At 37.5% G+C, this 15,649-nt stretch overlaps 1 protein-coding gene across 2 annotated transcripts in view; it reads left to right on the top strand.

Moving 5' to 3' along the window:
* LOC126284412 (serine/threonine-protein kinase BRSK2) overlaps positions 1 to 9,017 on the top strand; it is a 1,848,446-nt gene extending 1,839,429 nt beyond the window's left edge. For both annotated transcript variants that reach the window (XM_049983324.1, XM_049983325.1), the window contains one exon: positions 1,489 to 9,017. In XM_049983324.1, coding sequence (XP_049839281.1) covers positions 1,489 to 1,785 — 297 coding nt within the window. In that variant the 3' untranslated portion in view covers positions 1,786 to 9,017. The remainder of the gene's footprint in view (positions 1 to 1,488) is intronic.
* Positions 9,018 to 15,649: the final 6,632 nt, after the last annotated feature.

The following is a 15,649-nucleotide window of genomic DNA, read 5'->3' as shown; positions in this document are numbered from 1 at the left end:
TAATGGGTTCCTTTGAGCACTCATGTGGATGGCCTTACACATTTTGCTATTTAGGGTCAATTGCAATTTTTGCACCACACAGATATCTTTTCTAAATCATTTTGCAATTTGTTGTGATCTTCTGATGACTTTACTAGTCAATAAACTATCAGGTTGTGAATCCTCCTTTGCAGTGAAATTTCTTGAAGCCAAATATATGGGGGGGGGGGAAAGGCACATAAGCATTGCCACTGTGAGTACTTGTAACTTACACAACCATGGACCCAATTCCGATCCACCATAAGAAATGCTGGATGAAACTTTGACAAAGACTGCCACCTGAGTAGTCATATTTAAACAATATCCATCCAAAAATGTTGAGAAAAACATTATAAAGGTGTCACATCAAGAAACACAGTGAAACCCCTTAAGTATTTCACACAGATCTAAATCTCTCTCTCTTGTCAATTCCAAAATATTTTATAAAATAAAATAGAAAGAAACTTCCACATGGGAAAAATATATTAAAAACAAAGATTCCAAGACTTACCAAGAGGGAAAGTGCCGGTAGACAGGCACAATGAAATAACACACAAACACACACACAAAATTTCTAGCTTTCGCAACCAACGGTTGCTTCTTCAGGAAAGAGGGAAGGACAGGGAAAGACGAAAGGATGTGGGTTTTAAGAGAGAGGGTAAGGAGTCATTCCAATCCCAGGAGAGGAAAGACTTACCTTAGGGGAAAAAAAGGATAGGTATATACTCGCGCACACAGACACACACACGCACACACACACACACACACACATATCCATCCATACACATACAGACACAAGCAGACGTACTTTTGCCTTTAAATATGTCTGCTTGTGTCTGTATATGTATGGATGGATATGTGTGTGTGTGTGTGTGTGTGTGTGTGTGTGTGTGTGTGTGTGTGTGTGTGCGCGCGCGCGTGCGCGCGAGTATATACCTATACTTTTTTCCCCCTAAGGTAAGTCTTTCCGCTCAACCGTTGGTTGCGAAAGCTAGAAATTTTGTGTTTGTGTTATTTTATTGTGCCTGTCTACCGGCGCTTTCCCGCTTGGTAAGTCTTGGAATCTTTGTTTCCAAAATATTTTATTGTACTTAACAAGACTTCCACTATTGTCTACTCTTCGTGAGTGTGAAAAATGCCTGATTGCACTGTGATTCAGATTCTGTGTGTCCTCCAATAACTGACTGATAGTTCACATATAGGAAGAAGGTGAAGTGACCACCTCCAGTAAGGACATGCAAAGTAAAATAATGTAATGTCAAACTTTTCTTCATGCTGATGACTACTTTTCTTACGTGATTCTGGCAAGAAATGCATCTAACTTCATTTACAAACACAGTATTAAAATACAAACAGCAGTTGCTAGAACACAGTATAAATGACTGTTAAACCATTGTATACTTTTCTATTTTATAGATTGTGCTTTATAATTATATATGCACTGCATATGTACATATACTTTAATTACAGGTGGAATCTGACATCGAAAGTGACACCTCAGTGTTTGATGTCAAATCTCCAACGCGAGACACAAGCCCAAGTGGAGGAGGCAGCAGTGGAAGTGGAAGGAGACGGAGTTGCACCAGCAGCAATAACAACAATAATGGGGGTGGCAGTGGAGGCGGCTCAGGGGGAGAGAGCAGCAGTGGTGCCACAACAGTCTCCTGCCCCACGTCCACTGAGACAATGACTCCTACCCTTAAGGCAGTGCGTTCAAGTAGTGAAAGCCCCAGTGGAGTGGTGGACGCACAAGGTTCAGCTACGTGAGGACTGAGCCAATAAGAGTGTTCAACTCCCTGTTTGAACTGGAGAGCAACAAAGCTTTTTGCAGCATTTTTGTGGCTTGATCATGAGGACTGCTCTATTCACAAGATGCTGGTCCTGGGAGTGTGTTTACACTCAACTTTCTCCCTCAGACTTCAAGTGAAAAAATTGTGATGAGTATTAAAAAGTGCAATAGTGGCACTAGTTATCAGGAATGCTTTCATAAGAGTAAGGCAAAAAAGTCTTTTATTTTGCATATGATTACTTTCACATCATCAGCTGACTATATATAGGAACACTGCTTCAGCAGAGCACAGAACTAAAAAGACAGCCTTAGTGAAAATGTTGCAGCTGACAGCAAGTTTCAGTGGAGATAGTTGAGAAAACTGTCTGTTACACTGAACTTTTACAGGCTTTACAAAACAATGGTGTGTAATATGTAAATTGCACCACTGGATGACATTCCACAAATGAAGCACATTTTATGATGCCTCATCATAATTCTAATTTGTGAAGAGCTTTGATTTTAATCTGATAGAAAAATAAGCTTGTTCAGGGAACGTTTATTCAGGCCTTGCCTCGCAGTTTTCATTTAGATATGCATGTTGTACTGTTATATGTGTATGTAGTATTTATGAGAAAAGTTGTACAATCAGTTGTTTTCAGAACATTTTTGCTATGCTGGCCAGTGATAACTTGTGCAATAAATTTAATTCTTGTGATTACTGTTATTAAATTAGTTACTGTTATCAAGTTTTCAAAAAAATTGCAACATTGTATTAAATACTGAGTTGAAAAGTTGTTGACGCATCCTCCTCCTCCTCACTTTTTTAATCTGTAGGGTTTATGAATGCCTAGCAGAGAGAGAATTATGTAATTATCTGCTTTCTTCCTAATAAGGCATTAATTCCCTAAAATGTGAGGAGTGACTGGCAAATGCATCATCTTAAGTAAAATTGTGAAATGTCCCTCCAGGGAAATTATCCCGTCATTTTAAGTGTATATTACTGTTAATTTAGCACCAGTGTTGTGACTCTATTTGAGAACTGAGGAAAGACTGTGTTTAAATTGCTAAGTAATGCTGAAACTGTTAAAACTACTCTCTAAGTTTGTTTCGTCTTTTACACTGATGCTATTTATATGTTAGATTTCTGTGTTATAACTAATTATGAGCACTTCAGAAACAGTGAAATATTCTGGTATACCAGAGTTATTCCAGGTAGAAAAACGATTTACTGGGATAATTTTTATCATATCTTTTATATGTACTGATGCATATTAGCAGTCATATGCAGCAATGCTGTGATATTACTTTTAGATTGATACAACTGATACGTTACTACGTTTTACACATTTGAACATTCCTAGTAGATAAGTCCTTCCAATTAATTTGATTGTATTTGGGGAAACTCTACCATTTCTGTCTCTGTAAACAAATTTACTCTGCAAGGCTTCTGTATATGATAACAGAATTCCTTTTGCTGTGGTGTTGCACTGCCTTGCCAGAATATGTTGTACATAATATTAGCAATCATTCACCCTCAGACTTATTTGTCATTTACTTTTTAACGATATTCATAATTTGCTGGCTTGACTATTCCCTCACATATTGCTGATAAGACTGTTTTGCATTATTTTTCAATATCCTAGATGGTAAGCTGATTTCCACTTTCAAAACTATTGTAATGTGTAACTGAAGTAAAACTGCAAATTGTAATAGCAGGACAGAAAAGAAAGGCAAAAATATGAATCACTGAGGGTTGTACTTTTGCAAGTAATAAATGCAAGAGATGTTTGTTTCTCAAATTTATATGCATAACGAGAATAAGACTAACTTCTTAGGGTGAGTTAATTTATTTACAAATGAAGGACAGCAGTTAGAAAATGTCAAAACCATGTTTTCATTACTCTTGTGTGAATCTGAATAGATGTTATACAAGCTGATTATATTACAAAATCAAATACAAATATTTGTTCCTGTAGCAATATTTTTAATTCAATTGTGACATTCACATTTACGTTTGTTTTTTCACAGTGACTTGTATGGGTTATTCCCATTCTTTCTCTTTGAGGTACATGCAGTTTCTAGCATTCCACTTCTGTACTCATTTTTCATCTTTAACTTCCACATCATCTAATTTAATGAATCAAGAAATGCACAGAAAAACCATGCCATTCCTCATATTAGACTTCAAGATGTTTCACAATATAATTATTTGATAACAACATAAATTGTTTTAATCTTCTCCATTCATTCTCAACTTCTTATACCTAAGTGAAAAAATTCAGCTATAGAGATTCAAATTTTCCAAAGGAATTAATTATTCAAAAGCTGCCAGTAAAAGATTGGTAAAAAGCAAACATCTGCAAATGGAAAAAAAAAGATGAAGAAAAGTGAAGGTGGAAATGTGAGGCATCTAACATGCTTTACAACTTTTATTTGTAATGTTGTTCTTCCCACTTCAAGGGTTAACAGCTCTACATTGGCAACTTATCTCTTTTGTTCATCATGTTGTCAATTGATACCATAATCAACTACAGTGGGGAAACACAAAGTGTCTTTGTTCCAAAACAGTGATGGCAGATGACACAATTTAGCTCTGTTGTCTGCCATGTGCAGTGCTTTTGTCTGCTTCAATTTGGAATTACAGTTGAAGTGTTATCGTTTTGTGGGGTATATGCTAAATTCTCTGTGTGGTGCTTCATATATTTTCTTGCAATTTTGAGTCAGCTTAAGATTTATTGAAGGTGAAGGTCAGATAGAGTGAACATATTTTCAGTTACATTGTGAGCTATATTTCTTTTCTAAAATTTGTGTCAAGCTGATTTCATGTGACACCATTTTCTTTTTTTTCAAAAATTGTTAATGAAATATCAGTTGTTTGCAGTAAGGATGTTTAGATAAATGATTTTACCAAGGGAACTGCAAATACTTGGCAGAAGAAATATAGTTACACACTACTGGATCCTCACTTGATAACTCCATTTTTTAACAAAACTCTTCATTTGATTCTTGGCACTTTCAAGTGCCATCTACCCATTTCTGTGTAGCTCATACTTTTGATATCTTCATGACCCAAAGACAGATCTTCAATAATTTTCCTGCATTTTATTTACATGTGGTATTAGTTTCATGGCTTAGTGTTTTTCTAGACATTGGTAATATTTTCATATTTTTGAGCAATCCAATTACTCCTTTTGTACATCTTTCATGTAAGTATACCTTACAAATTATCTTTACACACTATGTTTTGTCTGTTAAAGACATGAAAACTGCAGACAGTTAGTTCTATGGGCTTCATGTAAGATATTTTGTACCATGTCATCTAAAATTATTGCAAAGAGGAAATGACAAACACTGAATCCTGGTGCAGAGAACATTTAATTGCAAATCTTTATTTTAATTACACATGTGAGTTTCTTGCAAGTAGGAGCAACAATTTCCAGTGGTAGTGTCAAGTAAAGATACTTAAGAATAGCAGGATAACATACCCATACTTCTACAGAGAAGTGAAGACAGAAAGATCAGAGCAAAGGTCAAGAAACCAATGGTGGCAGAACAGGAGCAAAAGGCCTAAGATGTGAAGATGTCTATTGTGACAATAAGAAGAGATGGTAAGCAACTGCATGCCACTCTCACCTGAAAAATGATATCAGTCTTACAGCTATCCACTATTCATTGTATACTTATCTTGATATTTCATAATCACAGCTACAAGCCTTTCACAGAGGAATAGAGATCACTGTCATATGCTTCTATTGGAAAATGTTTCATTTAGGTTGCTCTCTCACCTTCCAACCCCCTTCCCTCCTCCCTCCCCTTCTCACTCCCCACTTGCACAGAATGCATCTTGTGCATTGTCACCACTAAATATAGGCCTGAAAAATATAATTCCCACATTACTTAAGATATTTGGCATTGTTTTAAGCCACAAAAAAGCAAATAAGTATCCTAGTATGTTGTGAATTCTATCAATATAATCTGTGGATTGCAGGGAAGACATTTCAGCAATTTCATCTGCCTTTTCATGTAATATATGTTCAGCATTCAACATGGTCTTAAATATCCTTCCAAATCTGAACTATTTATTATGTTTTTATTTCATTATTGTATTCTCAGTGATTAGCAGTGATTATCTAATTACTTTTCTTGCCCATTGACATTTTATATTTGTATTAAAATGCCCCACTTAACTGACAATTCTTTTACAGAGAATTCACAAAAATCAAAACCCAATAAAAATTAAACTGAGATGCCAAGTATTTCACTACAAGTTCAGTGACAAAAACCTATGAAGAATTACTTGACTGCAGAAGATTAGTTATGTAGTTAGACAGAGGATAAATATGGTTTCAGACTATTTCGATACAGCACAGTCCTTCACTGTTTTGCCCTGGGATATTACAAAAATACATTATTTGAAATGCTTTCAATTTCCAGCCACTTCATTAATACTGCTTCAAAATGCCTTGACTCATACAAGAAAAATGCTAATAAACAATAACCATGAAACTGTCTGACACATCAAAATGGTGTGTCAGAAGAAAGCTTAGGCTCACCATTCAGAAAATGCAGGCCTCTAATTTGATTCCACAGTTAAGCATACATTTACCATCTGTTATAAAATAGACAGTTTAGCATATACTCTAATGTTGTTTAGACTGTTCTAATTCAGGGCTGAAGACTTTCACACACAACTGGAAGCAAAACATTTTTGCATCAACTTTTTACTGCCCTCATAATTCACATCCAAAAATCTTTTTCATCTTCCATACCTTTTAAATATTATTTTGAAAATCAGGCTTACAGGTCCACAGTGGCAAATTTGGTAAAACTGTCATATTATTAGACTAGTATTATGTGATAATAACTTATTCAGCCATTTATTTTAATTTAAGATCAAAAATACTATCAAAGTAACAGTAAAGAGACATCTAAGGAAAAGTGACTTATTTTGCGTGCTTCAAATACACCTTCCTTTCGAAGCACACACACTTCACTGTATAAAAGAAAAAAAAATATGTTTTTGCAGCACAGCAAACACATTTCTGAGACAAAAAAGCCATTACTTTTGCCTGCTAATATAGCAAACACCCATGTTTAAGTTTCTGCTAATGTACAATTTTTATACTGTATAGTATTTAAGTCATTCCTTCTATATAAACATCCTCCATGTGTATGGGTAAATTTATTTCCCTTTGTTTCCTGACGTCTGAGCCGCAAAAGCTGTTACATTATAGAAATGTTTCTATGCAGTTTTTATGCATCTCTGTTCATATATTTATGTATGTTTACCAAATAGGTTACCTTTGTATTTTCCTCAGTTGCCTGAGGTTATGTCCAACCACAGCACAGCATAAAAAAACATATCTTTCTTTAATTGTTCATACACTTCACTCCTGTTGTCCTCATGTCAGTACTATCATTGCTGTTATGAAACTGCTTTAGCACCTCACTATAGTAAATGACCAATGTAGCTAATACGGAATGTTAGGGTGGTAACAAAGGAAAGTCTAAAATGACAGCATTAAGAAACCTGGAATCATATGGGTCTGTATACAGTAGGTGAAAAAAAAATAATCTGACAATATAGTAACACATAGTTACAAACAATGAAAGAGAAATGCAATATCAATTATATGATGCAGAATTTTCATTTGGACCAATGTCTCTGTTGGAATGTTCCTTTTGATTACTTATTCTGACCTCATTATATGATTTCCTGGGTCTTTAGTCCTCACAAGTATCTTTTACCTATGAAGAGTATAGTATTAGTGTTAGGCAGTGCAACAAGCATCAGTGCCATTTAAATGAAAGATATTTAATAAAAGTAAATACACTATATCTCTAATTTTAAATTCACTTTTTTAAGCACTACACTGTAAGCAGTCACAGATGTTAAATTATTTTAATTTTCAAAATGCTTGAGAGCTTTCTGTTGTAGCTTCTCATAAAAGGAAAGAAGTCATTTTAATTGCAAGAATTCAGCAGTACAATTAGTATTTCACAGTTACACCAAATGACACTGAAGTTCTAACAAAACAGTTTAGGATGTTTCTATAATTTCAGTGCTACCTTGACCATCCATTTAAGTCTTATATGAATGCATATTAATCTTAAAATTATGCTGGCATTGCAGCAAATTTTTAAAGCAAATTATTCATAGGTTTTTCTCTAGGCTCCTATGTAATAGCTGCTACTTTCTGTTCTCTTTTGATACAATAATGCACACTTTTGTTCTTAAACGCATACACTACATTTCTAGTGAATATATTAAAATCTTTCTGGCCAAACAAATAAAAAACTATTGACTAAAGCTGCTAATCTATGAATCCCTTCACATGACCTTGAATGTCTACAGTACATGACAATGTGCTACATTGTGCAAACAATGAAGTGTTAACTGTTACAAAAAATATCTTGAACAGTGCAGACAAGAATTATAACTTCTTTTGACAAATGTACATGTATACTTTTCCTACATTTAGTACATAGACAGGTTTTGATATATCAAGGGGTGCAATTCATTGAAAAGTTGTGCAGAATTAGTATATTAAAGCATATTTTAAGAACTGAAACATTATTTTTTAAAATTATCATATTATAAAGCTGGATTGAGACACAAGCCCATCATGCTCAATAAATGGCTATAATAATTAAAGCATGCAGCAAAACTGTTAAAGATGCCTGTGTAAAAATGAAATACATAACAGTCCAACTTTTATTTCAAGCTCGATTAAATTTCATAGAGCTTGCTGCCTTTCTAGTCATTAGTCTATAGTAGTGAATACTGACTGTATTTATACATATTATAGACAGCATAGAACTTGTCCATTGTAAACTTAGATATGAAGTTCACACATTGCATAAACCAAACTAAACAGACTGTTTTGTTAATGTAATATACAAGCTGTAAACATAGTGCAATTTTTTGTACTAGTATTTCTGAAAAAAGCCATCGTGAAATAAACATTAATTCATCAGTTTTTGGTCTTGTACCTCTGTTGACAGAAAATAAAATTACAAAACTCTGAAGTACTGTTAAACCTAATCATACCTTTTGTTGTGCAACTATTTTAAAGAGAAGAAAAGACCTTCTGATATCATGAATATGTTATGACTACATGAATGTGTTGTTATATTAATACTGAATCTTGCAGTAAAGATAAACTAACAGTGAGCAACATAATGACATTAAAGTTCTGTTTGTTGTCATCTAATAAAGGATATTATTGAGAAGAAGTGATTTCAACACTGCATAATTCAAATGCGCTCAACATTTGTTTAAGTTGTGCAAGTTACTAACGTACATTTACTTCGCATAACATCTCATATACCATAAATACCTCATGGTGTGGGTACCATAAAGTGTACTTACAGATAAAACAACAGAGAACAATCAAACCATGACTGATTTTTATTAGTCCCGTAAATTTCATTTTGTATAGTTATGTACTTGTAACATAGGACACGTCATCATGTTTATTATCTATACAATATATGCATACAATAAGTGCAACCACAGCGGGGGAGTATCTTTTGGGTGGCCTGAAAAACATGTGGTTCCTGAATAGGGTCATGTTAATACGAACAAACATGATTTATGGAGCATAGTACTTTACAGAGCAGCACGTAAGATACAGGTTGTGCATAGCCTTGAACATACTGACTGGACAACAGTAATACAGCATGCAGCTCTCCATGCTACTCTATCCTGTGCAAGCTTCTTCATCTCCCAGTACCTACTGCAGCCTACATCCTTCTGAATCTGCTTAGTGTATTCATCTCTTGGTCTCCCTCTACGATTTTTACCCTCCATACCGCCCTCCAATACTAAACTGGTGATCCCTCGATGTCTCAGAACATGTCCTACCACCGATCCCTTCTTCTAGTCACGTTGTGCCACAAACTCCTCTTCTCCCCAATGCTGTTGAGTACCTCCTCATTAGTTATGTGATCTACCCATCTATTCTTCAGCATTCTTTTTTAGCACCACATTTCGAAAGCTTCTATTCTCTTCTTGTCTAAACTATTTGTTGTCCATGTTTCACTTCCATACATGGCTACACTCCATACAAATACTTCCAGAAATGATTTCCTGACACTTAAATTTACACTCGATGTTAACAAATTTTTCTTGTTCAGAAACGCTTTCCTTGCCAAGGCCAGTCTACTTTTCATATCCTCTCTACTTCGACAATCATCAGTTATTTTGCTACCCCAAATAGCAAAACTCCTTTACTACTTTAAGTGTCTCATTTCCTAATCTAATTTCCTCAGCTTCACCCGACTTAATTCGACAACATTCCATTATCCTAGTTTTGCTTTTGTTGATCTTCATCTTATATCCTCCTTTCAAGACATTGTCCATTCCATTCAACTGCTCTTCCAAGCCCTTTGCTGTCTCTGACAGAACTACAATGTCATCGGCGAACCTCAAAGTTTTTATTTCTTTTCCATGGATGTTAATTCCTACTCCAAACTTTTCTTTTGTTTCCTTTATTGCTTGCTCAATATACAGATTAAATAATATCGGGGATAGGCTACAACCATGTCTCACTCCCTTCCCAACCACTGCTTCCGTTTCATACCGCTCGACTCATAACTGCCATTTGGTTTCTATACAAATTGTAAATAGCCTTTTGCAACCAGTATTTTACCCCTGCCAGCTTTGAATTTGAAAGAGAGTATTCCAGTCAACATTTTCCAAAGCTTTCTCTAAGTCTACAAATGCTAGAAACGTAGGTTTGTCTTTCCTTATTCTTTCTTCTAAGGTAAGTCGTAAGGTCAGTATTGCCTCACGTGTTCCAGTGTTTCTACGGAATCCAAACTGATCTTCCCCGAGGTCGGCTTCTATCAGTTTTTCCATTCGTCTGTAAAGAATTCGTGATAGTATTTTGCAGCTGTGACTTATTAAACTGATAGTTTGGTAATTTTCACATCTCTGAACACCTGCTTTCTTTGGGATTGAAATTATTACACTCTTCTTGAAGTCTGAGGGTATTTTGCCTGTCTCATACATCTTGTTCATCAGATGGTAGAGTTTTGTTGGGACTGGCTCTCCCAAGGCTGTCAGTAGTTCTAATGGAATGTTGTCTACTTCGGGGGCCTTGTTTCGACTCATGTCTTTCAGTGCTCTGTCAAACTCTTCACGCAGTATCATATCTCCCATTTCATCTTCATCTACATCCTCTTCCAATTCCATAATATTGTTGTCAAGTACATCACCCTTGTATAGACCCTCTATATACTCCTTCCACCTTTCTGCTTTCCATTCTTTGATTAGAACTGGGTTTCCATCAAAGCTCTTGATATTCATGCAAGTGGTTCTTCTTTCTCCAAAGGTCTCTTTAATTTTCCTATACGCAGTATCTATCTTACCCCTAGTGAGATATGCCTCTATATCCTTACATCTGTCCTCTAGCCATCCCTGCTTAGCCATTTTGCACTTCTTGTCGATCTCATTTTTGAGATGTTTGTATTCCTTTTTGCCTGCTTCATTTACTGCATTTTTATATTTTCTCCTTTCATCAATTAAATTAAATATTTCTTCTGTTACCCAAGGGTTTCTACTAGCCCTCGTCTTTTTACCTATTTGATACTCTGCTGTCTTCACTATTTCATCCCTCAAAGTTACCCATTCTTCTTCTACTGTATTTCTTTCCTCTATTCCTGTCATTTGTTCCCTTGTGCTCTCCTTGAAACTCTGTAAAACCTCTGGTTTAGTCAGTTTATCCAGGTCCCATCTCCTTAAATTCCCTCCTTTTTGCAGTTTCTTCAGTTTTAATCTACAGTTCATAACCAATAGGTTGTGGTCAGAGTCCACATCTGCCCCTGGAAATGTCTTACAATTTAAAACCTGGTTCCTAAATCTCTGTCTTACCATTATATAATCTATCTGATACCTTTTAGTATCTCCAGGGTTCTTCCATGTATACAACCTTCTTTCATGATTCTTAAACCAAATGTTTGCTATGATTAAGTTATGCTCTGGGCATAATTTTACCAGACGGGTTCCTCTTTCATTTCTTAGCCCCAATCCATAATCACCTACTATGTTTCCTTCTCTCCCTTTTCCTACTGACGAATTCCAGTCACCCATAACTATTAAATTTTCATCTCCCTTCAGTATTTGAATAATTTCTTTTATCTCCTCATACATTTCATCAATTTCTTCGTCATCTGCAGAGCTAGTTGGCATATAAACTTGTACTACTGTAGTAGGATGGGCTTCGTGTCTATCTTGGCCACAATAATGCGTTCACTATGCTGTTTGTAGTAGCTTACCCATACTCCTATTTTTTATTCATTATTAAACCTACTCCTGCATTACCCCTATTTGATTTTGCCTTTTTAAATTTTTCTAACCTAACTGCCCAATTAAGGGCTCTGACATTCCACGCTCCGATCCATAGAACGCCAGTTTTCTCTCTCTTGATAACCACAGACATACATACATAAAAGACGCAAGGCACAGAAAAATGCATGGTGCAGAAAAATGCACTGACACTGAAGAAGCAGTGGTAACAAAAAAGAATTGGTACTGTGGAAAAAAAAACCAACCTAATCTCACAATGCACTGAGATTACGAGCTATGAAAAACACCAATGATGGTGCTGACATCCAGTTTGTCACCCGACGACGATGGTCACTGCAGCATGTGGTGGGCAGCAGGAGTAGAAATGATGAAGGGGTGAGTTGGTGTGCTGTCCCTCCACGTGTGAGAGGCTGTAGTGTATGACAGGGGATAGTGCCTGCATAGCAACATCCTCGTCACGCTTAGCAGTTGGCACCGGAGGCATCAGCAGGGACGTCAGAGATGATGGCCTCAAGGGACCCAGCAAGAGAGGTGGTGGATTGCGATGGCTGCAGTGTCAGTTGCTCAGGTGCAGTGGGGGTTGCACTGGCGATGGAAGGAGTGGGATCAGAGGCAGGAGGACCAAACAGTGATCTGCAGGTGTCAAACCCCCTGCAATGTGAAATGTAGTGGGGGCAGGGGAGGTGGTCGGCCCTCTGGAACAAGCCGTACCACTCATTGCCACAGATGGTTAAAGTGACAGGACGTCCACCTGTCAGGAGTGTGAGTGATGCACAGGCACTGGTCCTGTCGACACTCAATGATGGCATGTATCCGGATCGGCCAGTGGCTGAAATCACGAGACCAAACAGACACACATTGCTGGAACTGTTGCAGAGCTGGCAATGTCAGTGGACATGGCATGAGATGCAGCAAATGAAGGAGTGTCCATTGTTGGCATCCATGTAACAGCTCCACCAGGTTCTCGTCCCCCACTGGAGGTAAATGGGCTGAACTCAGAAAATGGTCTAAAGCAACTTCACGGGACTTGCCAGATACATACTTCCGGATATGAGTTTTAAATGTCTAAACCATGTGTATTGCCTCGCCAATAAACTGGGGGCCATTATTGGTAACCATGGTACTGGAAGTCGCTCAAAAATCTTTGGCAAGTTTGTGACTGTGGGTGGTGTGGGGCAATGCATCACATAGAGAAACATGAAATAGGTGTCCATTACAATGAGCCAGTACTGATTTAGGTAGGGCAAAGCAAAACTGACACGTAGATGCCCCCATGGGTGCTGCGATGCTGGCCAGGGAGAAAAAATTTACCCATGGGTCTGCTTGTTGCTGAACACAGTGCGTGCAAGTGGCAATAAGCCATGCAATGTCCTCATCTATTCCCAGCCATTATGAATTCCAGGAGGTCAAATCTTTGATGCAAGAGGTCCCACAATGACCAACATGTGGAAGCTGCAGTACATTACGGTGAAAGAAAGCACTAATCACAGCTTGGGGAGCACTATTCTCCATAGGTAACAAAAGAACTGCATCAAACACACAAAGAGGGGGACATAATTATGCAAGGGATCCAAGGAAAGGCACGGGGGGTTTCTGGCCAACCCTGCTGCACAAAAGTGAGGACCCAACTAAGTACCGGATGCTATTGTGGCACTAGTGACGGAAAAACCATTGACTTCATTCTAGTTCTCAGTATCTTAATAGAAACAAAGCAATTCATCCTGACTGAATACTAGGTCCTGCCCACCTGAAGCCAGGATAAGGCAATGGCATTGGCGAATTGCACTGTTCACCGGTAATGAATCTGGTAATGATAACGGGAGAGGAAGAGAGCCCACCACTTCAAACAATCCACTGCCTTGTCTGTAATGGCAGCCAAAGGTTTAAAAAGAGCAACCAACTGTTTGTGATCTGTGATTAAATGAAATTTAGAGCCATGTGAGAAGACGTGACATTTCTTGAGGGCCAACACAATTGCTAAAGCCGCCTGCTCAATCCAAGACTACCACTGCTATGCAGGAGTTAAAATCTTAGAAGCATAAGCAATGGGTTGTTAAAACTCACTGAATATTTGTGCACCAAGACCATGCTGAGAGACATCTATAGCCAACATTAAATATTGACCGGTTGAAAAGTGGCCAGACAGAAGGCAGATAGAAGCTTCAATTTAAGCAAAGTGAATGCTCAGTCACAAACTGGTGACCAGAAAAAAAAGGCATGTGCAGTGGCTGAGCAACAGTGGATGTACCTAGTAAAAACTGATGGTAGTATGGAACTTTACCTAGAAATACCTGCAATTCTTTAATAGAGGTCAACCGCAGCAAAGTTTCAATCATGTCAACATGGTGATACAACAGCTTGACTCCTATGCAAGAAATCTCAAAACCTAGGTACTCAATTGATGGCTGAAAAAATTAAGGCAAGACTGCACTTGAGACCCTCAGACCGCAAAACAGAAAACAACAATTGGAGATTGCTAAGGCGGTCTTGTGGAAGAAGCTAAAATAATATTGTCAAGTTAATTGATGCAGCCAAGTACAGAGGCTATCAGCAGTTCTAAAAACTGCTGAAAAATTGCAGACATGCTAATGACGCCAAAAGGCAAGCATTCGTATTGGTAGAGGCTGAAAGGTATATTGACAATGAGAAGGTGTCTAGTGGCATCATTCAAGAGAACCTGGAAGAAAGCTTCTGATAAATAAACCTTGGAATATTGGTTGTCTGACAATTTTGCAAGCAACTTGTCATGGTGGGGCAGAGGGACTGGGAATTAATTGTCACACCAAAGTCACCGCAGAGACAAAGCTTACACATTGACTTCTTAATGATGACCAGTGGTGTAGCCCATTCACTGGAAGAAATGGACCAAATGACATTGAGCGATGTCAAATGGTACAATCTGGCCTTGACAGAGTTGCACAATGTGACTGACACCTATTGCACCTAAAAAAAAGCAGGGGTGGACAGACTCCTTCATGGTAATGTGGTAATGTGGGCCTGAATACCAATAAAACAACATAGCCCAGGGGTAAACAGAGACGAAAATTCACAGCAGAGGGATTTCAACCTCAATGGGAATGAAGAAACCGAAAGCAATAAACATATCTAACCAGAATATGTCTACCTCAATGGGAATGAAGAAACCAAAAGCAACAAACATATCTAACCAGAACATGTCTGCGGTATGGGAATGATCCACAACAAGAAAGGTGAGAGGGTGAATAACAGATTTGTAAGAGACCGGAGTGGAGAACTGACCTAGGATTGGAATCTGCTGTTAATTGCAGCTAACCGACTTGCATGAAACTTGTGTAAGGGAAGGGGAACCCAAGTCCATGCACATTTGTGCATTTACTAAAGTTACTACAGCTCCTGTGTCCACTTACTTGCATGTTTAGTGGTTTATTAAAATACACACATCAATAAACAATTTGTTTGGGGAAACAGTCACTGTAGATGTACATTTTATGTCCACCATTACTAGTGTGTCTGCAACATCTGAAGAGGAGTTACACACTGATGCAAAGTGGCCTTTCTTTCAACACTTG

This window comes from Schistocerca gregaria, chromosome 8 (genome assembly GCF_023897955.1).
Source record: "Schistocerca gregaria isolate iqSchGreg1 chromosome 8, iqSchGreg1.2, whole genome shotgun sequence".
NCBI classification, from domain to species: Eukaryota; Metazoa; Arthropoda; class Insecta; order Orthoptera; family Acrididae; genus Schistocerca; species Schistocerca gregaria.
The sequence above is the reverse complement of the archived record's forward strand: the minus strand, read 5'-3'. Positions and strand labels throughout refer to the sequence as shown.